This window comes from Heliconius melpomene, chromosome 2, assembly GCF_056956725.1.
Source record: "Heliconius melpomene rosina isolate 202511_hmr_F chromosome 2, ASM5695672v1, whole genome shotgun sequence".
NCBI classification, from domain to species: Eukaryota; Metazoa; Arthropoda; class Insecta; order Lepidoptera; family Nymphalidae; genus Heliconius; species Heliconius melpomene.
In genome coordinates this window covers 600,267-611,815 of record NC_140390.1, presented here as the reverse complement: position 1 = coordinate 611,815, position 11,549 = coordinate 600,267, and the positions used below count along the sequence as shown (strand labels likewise).

The 11,549-nt window shown below is 33.1% G+C and overlaps 1 protein-coding gene across 1 annotated transcript; it reads right to left on the bottom strand.

Annotated features, from left to right (window-relative positions):
• Positions 1 to 1,838: 1,838 nt before the first annotated feature.
• LOC146540231 (uncharacterized) lies at positions 1,839 to 10,904 on the bottom strand. Its single transcript, XM_085201901.1, has 5 exons — positions 10,673 to 10,904; positions 10,168 to 10,236; positions 3,668 to 3,741; positions 3,015 to 3,204; positions 1,839 to 2,789 (listed from the first exon to the last, which is right to left on the bottom strand). The coding sequence occupies exons 1-5, from the start codon at positions 10,712 to 10,714 to the stop codon at positions 2,697 to 2,699; spliced, it is 468 nt and encodes a 155-aa protein (XP_085058027.1). The 5' UTR covers positions 10,715 to 10,904; the 3' UTR covers positions 1,839 to 2,696.
• Positions 10,905 to 11,549: the final 645 nt, after the last annotated feature.

The window sequence follows — 11,549 nt, the reverse complement described above, 5'->3', positions numbered from 1 at the left end:
TACAACGTATTTTAAATAACCGATTATAGTATGTATATCGCTTAATATACTAATAAAGTGCCAAAAGATATGATAATGTTTTATTCATTATATTGCTCTGGTAACAAGACTCAGCGCGGCGTTTAGTTACGCCACTCAATATGCAATAGGAACGTGCGTAGAACGATTGTTTTCATACAAGGTTCCTTCTGTTTATGTAGGATATAGCATGAACCTAAAAAAAGAAGAAAAAACTAAATAAAATCTATAAATTTAACTAAATAAAGCATAAAATTATCCATTTCTCGTGTTATATCATTATGCGTCGATTCCCGCTGAGTGAGTGACGTTAACGTTTGTTGGGAGCAATTCCCGGCGCGGGATTACGTTACGACCTAATAACCATATCCCGTATGGAAATTTTGATACGAAGCCTGTTTGTATATACTGAAATATGGATGTCATGTTCATGCTGTACCTATGTAGCGGGGTAGGCAGAGAGTGTTAAGGCACTACGTTCTCTGCTTTTCGTTTTATTTTGGGGCGTTTCGTGTGGATTAATGGAGACACACAATTAATTCTTTTAGGGGTCTTAGAGTTAAACATAAACTATAGAAAGAATTATTAAAAAAGCGAATGTAGTAAACTAAACATTTTCTTAGAATTAGATTCCGTAAGAAATAGTAGATAAATGGTTATTTTATACTGATATTAGGATTTTGGGTGCAATTTGCTTCAAACACAGTGGAATTTAAAGTATGTAAATGCACAGTGGAGTGGCAGTATTCGAGAATCTATTATATTTTATAAGTAATATTCTAATACAGTATTTGAAGCTTTCGAGGTTCAGCTGTTTAGCTTGTGTCAGTAACCGCGATGGTTGTCGGTTCTATTCCCACTCGAGGAATTATTAATTTTATTAAATCTTAATTTATACACTGAAGCAACAAACATACAGCAGGGTAGAGTAAAGAAGTTATCGTTAAAGATACACTGTTCTCCACTTTCGAACCAATTTTGAGTGGTGGAACTCAACGCCGCGCGTAGTATTGGTGTTTGAGTAAGAATCGAAACCACAACCGCCACGTTTGCATATAAATATTGTACCACTGCGCCATAGCGGCATAATAAAAGTTCTCCAACATATTTTCCTACAGAACCGATCCCTCCGTCTCGCTACTAGCTTGGCCGATATTAAAATATGCAAAATACATAATCCAGCGACCGTCTCAATATTTGAAAGGGTTGCGATTTTCCGAATTCTTTACGGATTTGACTCGCAGCCAGATTCTAATACGGAAAATTCAGACTTTCAAGCTTTAAGAACTCATATTGGATTTCTTAATGGTTACCAATAGGCAGTAATTTGAATCGTGCCGTTTTTTTTCTTTTGCTAATATTATTTCGGTATATCGCGCATATAACAGAAGGAACCTGGGAACCTAGTGTTTCCACTGAGATACTTCACGTTCCTCACTATCAGCAAAATTTTCGAGGCATTGAGTGAGTTGAGTGGCGGAAATTAATGTCACGCTTTGTATACTTCACCGCTATTTGTAATATTTCATTTGTACGAGTGGGGATCGACCCTACAACCGTCGCGTTACAGTCACACCCTTCTGCCGCTGCGCCACGACGGGGTCGTCGGTCGTTCTTTAAAAATATATTTATAAATAAATTTATTTACAAATTACGGAATAATATGTTTGGAACAGCATGAAGCTATTTTTTTACTATTATCATACATAAACTATAATTTTTTACCATTGTAATAAATATGTAAATAATAAAAACAACGTTAATTTTATAATATGTTTATTTAAGTATCGTACTTCAACTTGAATTAACACGGTATTGTGGCCATAAAATTTTTAAACGACAACCTTTGTAAATAGTTTAATTGTATTTTTATTATATTGTTATACATTATGTTTTTTTTTAAGTTATTTAACAAGTCAGTTTATATGTATCGATTTTATAACATGTATATATGTGGTATTTCAAATTATAATCATAGCAGAAGGAAACTTTGGTAGACATTGAGAAGACAATATTGACAATATTGAATAGAAGACTATCACCTAAAAAGCACAAGGTTCCCTTGGGGGGCATGGTCGGATACGCGAGTACATCTCGACCGGTTGTCGGACAGTGTTTATCCTATTGGCGGAACCTAACATGTTATATTGAATGAAAGAAATGAAAAAAAAAAACATAATTCCTACCCCAAGTGAGAGTTGAATCAACAACCGTTGCGTCATCAGCCAGAGGTTATTTCTCACAACGACACAATGTGTGCCTTTCCATATTTGTAGAAAATACAAAACCTTTAAAACAAGTTATAGTCCTCTTGTGTATAATATTTTAAAACATACGAACTTTGGACAATATTGATACAAGAAGTTATATTTTTCATATAAACTTTAACCAGCCATTTTTCCATCCTAGAAATTTTTAACACATACCATACGTGATCTGCAATGGAACAGCGCGCTGCTTTATTATAAGCGCGATGATTGTGAATTCGATTTTGATTTGGGAGGATTATATATTAAAATGTGGAACAGAGTGTATAAACACTAGGTTCCCTCTCTTTCCTTTCTGTTTTACGGAAATAAGAGATGAGCTGCTTTTAAAAACAGTAATTATATAATATTCTTCATAGAATGTAATTGTCATTCTCTTTTGAATGTAAGTTACTTATTTTAGCCATTTACTTATATTTGATACTCAGTGTACTCCCACTTCCACGTTTTACTGACGCTGTTGTCGTAGATCGGAGATATAGGGGTTTTCACTGGCTCTGTAACCTGCAACGTTTGAATAATAAATACTATAATATTTTGTCTAAAAAAAATGTTTTTTTTATTTTTAGGTTCACACTGTATAATGAAAATTTTCAATTCAACTGTATATTTTTTTTAATTAATATATAATAAATAATTCCTTGAAAAATTTGGAATGGATTTTTAGGGTTCTTTTACTAAATATGATATACATTAATTAGATTTAATAATAATGAAAACACTATTTACTTGACTACTATGTCCCAATTCTTGCATTCTTTCTTCCGGTCGAGGAACCAAGTTCAAAGGTTCGTACGCGTCTGACACTCCACTATCAGGCGAGTCTGGTGACTCCATACTGTTGACATAGCCTTTGGGCACCCTGCTCTTGTTTACGCAGTAGTCTCCCGTGAATGGGTTTTGGTAAGCTACCACTGTTCTGTAAGAACGAGTGAACTTAAAGAGTTTTTCAGTAAGAAATGATAGGAGATAATTTAGTAAGAGGCAGACATTATTTTATTTGCTGCCAATTCTTGTGTGAGTAATGCCAGCGCGCAAAGAGAGAAATGACGAAGAGGAAAATATATATTATAAACAGTTCATAACGTTGACATAAAATTTCTTCGATTTTAGCGATGTATCCCGGACATAGCAGAGTAGGCAGAGGGAACCTGGGAACCTAGTCACTTCGTTACCCATTAAGACATTATCCACTTCAACGTTCCTTACTTTTCCGCCGAAATCTTAAGGCATTGCGTGTTGAATGGCGGAACTCAACACAGCGCTTTGCTTCGTTATCAGAGAGAGCAAATAAGAATAATAACTATTTTAATTTCCCGAGTGGAAATTGAACCCACAGCCATCGCGTTTACAGTGACACACTTGTTTATTTATTATTTTACCTTAACTGTTCGTTGGTGACTCCTTCTTTCTTATGTGAAAATAATACTTTAGTTGGCCTCAGTAATATTGCAACCTGAAAAAAGTAATTAACATTATAATTATTATAGCACTAGCGGACCCAGACGCGGCTACGCCTGCTTGAAATATAAAAATATAACTTCTATAGAAATATAATTTCAATCTAGATGAGAGATGCTAAAAGTGACTATTATATTTATTTTCATAAGGATGAAAATGTCGCGGTAACGAACGCGGTCGCGTAGCGACGACGGTTGCTATTAACATGGCAGAATAAATTGCATGTCAAATTAGAAAGTATTTTGATTTATTTGTATATATGTGTAATGTAACATTATATAGCCTATAGCACTTCTGAAGAATGCAGCTTTCATACAAAACAAAAACAATGTAAATCGGACCAGTAGATCCAGGGATCTTAGCGTTCAAACAAACAAACAAACAAACTCTTTCGCTTTATTATATATAGTTATCCTCTCCCCCTCGGACCGCAAAAGCGTTTAGACGTGTCCACTGTGCTAAAATTATTTAAAATTTCATTTTTAAAGTTAAATTTAATAAAAATTCGCGCTTTAAAGTACTAGGCGTGCATAAATGTGTAAGAAGTGCGATGTGTGAAAAGGATAGCAACAGTTGAAATAGATATAAACAACGAAGCTCCCTACAAGCGCATAGATCAGACACGTACAGACGTAGCTTATGTTGTAGCACGTTAGAAGACTGCGTAGCCGTTCACAAGAATCCGTAGCGCATAACCAGTTTTTTATTAGAAGGCGTAGTGCTTGCAAGTGCTTCCTACGCCGTCGTTTATATAAAATAACGGCATACAATTTTTAAGTCAGTCTTGTAATAATAAGATAAATAAGACATGCCACTTAAAAGAACTCCTCCGGCTACTTCGCAGAGGTCTACTTCGAAGGATTCTTCGTCCAACTCGAGTAAACTAACGGTTCCGGGACCAGATCCCATCTTGCATCACTGTGACTCGGCACCGGATCTATCTTCGATTGCAGTTAAAAATGTGGAGCGTAAAAAACGAAAGTATTGTGATGATGACACTAATTTTCTGACTATAATTAAGGAGATGTTTACAGATTTCACAAATGCTATGGATAAAAAGTTTATGGACCTGCGCAATTCCGTGGAAGTCATGAGTGAAAAATACGACTCTTTCTTATCCAAATTGTCTTCTCTTGAAAAACAACAGATTGAAGACAAAAAAACCATTAAGAAATTGGAAGAAAAAATAGAAACACTAGAACGAAGGTCTCGTACAAATGGAATTGAAATCAGAAATATACCCAAGTTGCAAGGTGAATCTAAGGAAAGCCTATGTGGCTCAATCATCGAACTAGGAAAGAAATTGGATATTAATATTGATCCCAATAATATCAGAGATATATATAGAGTTAACTCTAAAGACAATTCTCAACCTGTTATCGTGGATTTTTCCGGAACACTATTAAAAGAAAAAATCATAAAAGGGGTAAAGAATTTTAACAAGAATAAAATTTCAACTGAAAAACTAAATACGAAGCATTTAAATTATGAAATACCGGTTAAGCCTATATTCGTATCAGAGTGTCTGACTTACAATACTCAAAGATTATTTTATTTGTCTAGAGTATATAAAAAATCTCACGATTACAAATTCTGTTGGACTTCTAACGGTGTAGTATACCTTAGAAAAAATGACAATTCTCCCCAAATTCGTATTACGTGTGATGCTGACCTGGATAATCTAAGGAAGAAAGAATGACTAGCTGTGTTTACTAATTTGTGTTTTTTAAGACTTCTACAGTGGTACATCTCGTATTGTCATGTAAGAATATCTGCACTTATGTACACCTATTGTTTATATTTCTATATTATGTTAAAATCAAGCCTTTATTTAACGTATAAAAATTGTAACTATACATACATACATAAACCTACACTTATCATCTACTCACACGTATTTTTAATCTTCAATAACTTTTGTACAAAAATAAAAGCATGTGACACAAAGGTTCTTTTAAGATCTATTGCTACTTACTTATATAAAATTTTATACAGAGGAAAAAATTGTAAAGAGTTTTTTTCGGTTATAGCTATGCCAACATCATTTTATATTTCACAGCATTTCATTAATATATATGATAACGCGATTCGCTGTTATAGAGATATACTTTTAAATCAACGTATTTCTTTTTTAAATTCGATAATATAGAAGACTTGTCTTTAAACATTGATAATGTGGCTATTTCTAAATCAATGGAAGTTGATTTAGAAATATGCCATCAACTATTGCCAAGATCATCAAAGCTACTACTTTTAACCCAGAATATTCGCAGTATTAACTGCAACATATCAGGCTTCGAAGTTCTGCTGTCTAGGCTGAAAGTAGAATGTGATATTCTAGTTCTAACGGAATGTTGGCTGGCTAAAACTGAAGTCATTCCTCCTATCAGCAGCTACTTCTGCAAAGCCTCCACTCGTAACAGTAATCAAAATGATGGTGTTGTAATATATTATAAAAATAATCTTAATGTTTTAATAGAGGAACCTGATTTTATAGAGGCATCCGGCCTTGTGGCAGTACTGGACACACAAACAGTTATTATAGGAATATACCGCTCTCCTTCCTTCATCAATATTGATGGATTTCTTGCATCTCTTGATAAGGTATTACAGAAATACTCTAATTTTAATAATATTGTACTTATTGGGGATGTTAACATTCCAATAAATTTGAATAAAATGAACACACAAGGTGAATGTTATTTAAATCTTGCTGCAATACATGGTATGTTACCAGCACATACATTTATAACGCGAAGCAATTCTGACTCGTGCATTGATCACGTTCTCATTAAAACAAGAACTCCTACTCTTACATTGGTTGCTCATACTACTCTGACTGATCACTACACTGTATTAACTAGTATAGAACTTAATCCTACCCGCAATTATGCCATCTCCACGAAAACCATAGTAGATGTAATAAAACTTAAGGAAGACATTTTTAATATAAACTTTGAAAAGATTTACCTATGTGATGATCCGGAACTAGCCTTAAATTATCTAATTAAATATCTGCAGGATGCCATTAATGCCAATACAAGAGTGCTGAAGCTTTCCAGAAGATGTAGAATTCTAAAACCCTGGATTACTCCGGGTTTACTTCGTTGCATTAAAAACAGAGATAAGCTACACAAAAAGTCTAAGCGACTACCAAATAATGATATTTTAAATTTGACTTATAAAAGATACAGAACCTTCTGTAATACTATCTTAAAAAATTGTAAAAGAAAATACCAAAAAGAACAAATTGATAACGCAAAAAAAGATAATAAAAAATTATGGCAGGCTATTAAAAATATTATCTATAGAAACAGAGAACCTAATTATCCTAAGGAACTCCTTACAATTTCTTCTTCTCCTCAGAGCTCTTTAAATATTGTAAACGATTTTTTCAGCAATATTGGCCGAAACTTATCTGAAAAAATAGCCCAACAAATCAAGCACCAAAATATACCCCCTTATTGTAACAGCGCCCAACTTACTTCATTTGTTTTGGAAGACACAGATGAAAAAGAAGTAGAATCTCTAATTCGCAATCTAAAACAAGCTTGTACAACAGGACATGATGACATAAGTAACGCATGCTTAAAAGAACACAGTAACTCTCTCGTTGCCCCCTTAACACATATATTCAATTTATGTTTGCGGAACGGAATCTTCCCCAAATCTCTTAAAAAGGCGGTAATCCTTCCAATATTTAAGAATGGAGACAAAAATGACCCTAATAATTACCGACCTATTTCAATACTTCCATCTTTATCTAAGCTATTAGAAAAAATTATTAACTCTCGATTAATTAAATATCTGGACAAAGTTGAATTTCTTGCACATAATCAGTATGGCTTTCGTAGAAATAAATCCACAGAACAATGCGTCCTTTCTCTTACTGAACACATCAGCTCCAACTTGGATAGTGGCAAAAAATGTCTGACTATTTTCTTGGATTTGAGTAAAGCGTTTGATACCATCTCTATTCCCATCTTACTGAAAAAACTAGAATATTTAGGCGTTAGAGGAAATCAACTAAAGCTATTTCAAGATTACCTCTCTGATAGATTTCAACAAGTAAAGGTTGGCAGCTATACTAGCGATGATCTCAAAGTCTCTTTTGGTGTTCCGCAAGGAAGTATTCTTGGTCCCACCCTATTTTTGATCTACATTAATGATCTTACGTCACTGACACTCCTTGATACTAAAATATACTCTTATGCAGACGATACTGCTCTCGTTTTTACTGGACATACGTGGAGGGATGTGTTTCACACGGCACAGTCAGGCTTGGATAACGTCACTAATTGGTTAAGAAGTAATAGTCTTACACTAAATGTAGACAAGACTAAGTATATCTGTTTTAGTATACGTAAAACTAACAATTTTAATAATGTACGTAGCATCATTGCTCACACATGTGATTTAAACACAGGCTGCACGTGCTCTTCTCTGGAACGAAAAACTAACATTAAATATTTAGGCATAATCTTAGACGAAAACCTTCGTTTCAGTGAACACATAAGAAGCTTATCCGATCGTATGAGAAAATTAATCTACATTTTTAAAAATCTCCGACATGTAATTGATTTTCCAACAATGAAACAGATATACTATGCCTTGTGCCAGTCTCTTCTCACTTATTGTATAACAACCTGGGGTGGAGCTGTAAAATCCACTATAAATATTCTTGAGATTTCGCAACGTACTATTCTCAAAGTCGCAACTTTTAGACCACGCTTATATCCTACCTATGAACTTTATCAGTATTGTGAAGTATTAAGCGTTAGACAGTTGTATCTGCTATATGTTATCCTCAAGCAACATTCTAAGCTAACTTTTGATCCCAATGTTCTAACTAAGCGTCGAAGTTACATGGTGTGCGATTTACCTACTAATTTAAGAACTTCATTTGTTAAGCATTTTTTCCCTTACATTGGTCCTTACATTTATAACAAAATAAATAAAATTTTAAATGTTTATCATTTAACAAAAGGGTCATGCAAACGAAAGGTGTTCAATTTTCTACATGAGCTCTCTTACGAAGAAACAGAAAACCTGCTTTGTAAAGACAAATAAATTTATTGCTATTTATTTATATATACATATATATCCTTAAATCTCTCACGCTATAATTTAAACACACAACATACACATGCACAAAACAAATAAATAAATATCAAATTACACATCCTCTCACACTCACTCAGGCACAATCTCATAATACACAAAGAGAGGTCACGTTACACTAGAGGCTAATTGTTGAACATTTATATTTTTCAACAGGCTAATTATAAAATTTTCTTGTGGGGATGGGCGCTGTATACCGGAATACAGGCAACTAGTCCGGATACAGAGGAAATCTTTAAACTTTTCTTTATAGTTGTTTAGCCTATGTTTGTATCTAAAACTTATGTTTACTTAAGCTAAGTTGTTTGTAAAAGTCAATAAAGTTATTATTATTATTATTATTATAATTTATATAATTACAAATATATATACTCAATTTTTTTTTAGTATAGATGTGACATTTTGGAAGTAAAAATATTTTCGTTGCGCTTAAAAATTTTTGATGGTAGAAAATCTTAGATAAATCAGAATTAAGTATAAAATATATTGATTCATATACATTGGGCGCTACTTTTGAATATAGATATAATGTAGATATTGCTACTGGAAATCGAACCTATAACCATCCTATATAATACCACATTCCCAATAGCGTCAATTTAAAAATCTGTAGAACGCTAAAAGCTCCCCTAACGCTTAAATATAAAATTTTCGTATGCGTGATAATCTCGAAAGCACTCTACAGGTAAAAGTTAAAAGGTTCTATCGTCTTTATGTTTTGAGATAAACCCAAACAAGCTTGTGTAAATAATCCGTTGAAACTGTTAAATAAAGGTTTATTTTATGTTTAACAATTGTTTTAATAGAAAAGTTTTTTCAGCTTCACGCTGTATCCCGCAGGATAGGCAGGGATATCACACTCCTCTAATCACTTTCAAATTCTGGAGGCATTGTATAGAACTCAACACCGCAAATCAATCAAGATATAATTTTTTTATAGAAAAAATAAAAAGAAAGTTTCATGGCTAGAGTTTTTATGTAAGGAGTGATGTAAATATTATTTCTGCTTCACTCGAGATATTGTATGAGGAGTGTCGAAACTTAACGCTGCATTCTTGCATCTTGCCAGAACGGAGACATAAAAGTAATTCAGTCCAGAGAGACTGAAGAGATATAGGGAGATAATAGGGATAATCTTCAAGTCACAGAGTGTAAGGGAGCATTAACAGAGGACTTCTCGAAATTTTAACAGGAAGGAGAAACGGGATTTTCCGTTTTACATCTTATTTAGTACACGCCAACAAAGCTGCGGTCTACTACTAGTATATTTAATGAAGGATGTAGCTGTAAGAGCACTCACTTGCCCGCTGCGCTGCAGGCGGTGCACGCGGTACACGCAGTAACCGCACGTGAATAGAATGAGGAGCAACTGGAACAAATTAATTCTGTTAATAAAGCATTTTTTATTAAATTATTCAAAGTTTTATTGAAAAATTAAAAAAATCTCGTCTAAAATATTGGAAATTTACATTTTCATTTTCATAAATTTTAAGAGTTAAATAGATGATACTGAATAAAATGTCTTAACATTAGGTTCCATCTGCTCCATATCCGGCAAACATGGCAAACCTCATTTTTCTGATTATTTTAGTACAAATAACATTCTACAAAATAAATATTTAGTTTTTTTTCTATTGACTGTTAATATGTATTTAAATGTAATAAAATTATTTAAAATAAATAATATATACTAATATACGTAGCTCTTTTATTATTTTGAAAATAAGTACGATGCCATGAAACTTAACTTTACGCTTTAAGCTCAAACTATTTTCATTTATTACATATTACACAATAGTACTTACCAGAATACTTAACAAAATGATATCAATATATATTATAATCATAATTAACACGAGACACTATCACAACTGCATTTTATAAGAAAAAACACGAAAACAATGATAACATGGGAATATTCAAAAATGTATGGTATTCTGCGGCAAAGTAAAGGAAACACGCAGCGCTGTGATTGGTTGAAATTTATCAATTCTCATCGCTGATTGGTTGATATTCATTGTGGCACATTTTGGACCAATGGAGAGCTGATACGAAAAGATACACTGGCTGTATGAAGGCATCTGCGTTATTTTCAAAGAGTAATTTTGGAAGATATGGCTCATAGAAAAGATTTTAGGTTTAAGTTAAGTAGTAACGTATTCATTGATGGAAGAGAATAGATGGAGAATTATATAATATTTTCTCTGCAATGGACTGGATTGATTATTTGTTGTGTTTTTTTATATTATTCTATATTAATTATCAACTAATCAGACAACTAATTTCCAAATTAGATATAAACAAAAACATAACTGTTGACGTACTATGATAATAATGACATGCTGTATTTCATCATAAGTAAAAACTGAAAATTTTTAACTTGTAACTTCACCAACGTACAATAAATGGAAAATGATAAAGTACCTATTTACTTCCTTTTTAATATTTTCTTAATGTAAGATACATCTATCCGTTGCATATTCTCTGACGTACAGTAGATGCTTGGCGCCAGTACTGTCGCGACGTCTGTCCCGCACCCCCGATCTATATTGTTATAAAAATTATATATTAATATTTGTTTTTTTTTATTTATTTATATTTTTTTAGCCTCATGCTATATCCCACTCATAATGTTGTAGGCAGAGAGAACCTAGTGTTAAACACTCCGTTCTCCACTCGCCG

Bases quoted from the DNA above. Each gene is read 5' to 3' on its own strand.
- LOC146540231 (XM_085201901.1), bottom strand. From the start codon at position 10,714: ATGATTATAATATATATTGATATCATTTTGTTAAGTATTCTG. The intron at 10,237-10,672 runs GTAAGTACTATT...AATTTGTTCCAG, and splicing joins TCATTTTGTTAAGTATTCTG to TTGCTCCTCATTCTATTCAC. The intron at 2,790-3,014 runs GTAAATAGTGTT...CAAACGTTGCAG, and splicing joins AATTGGGACATAGTAGTCAA to GTTACAGAGCCAGTGAAAAC.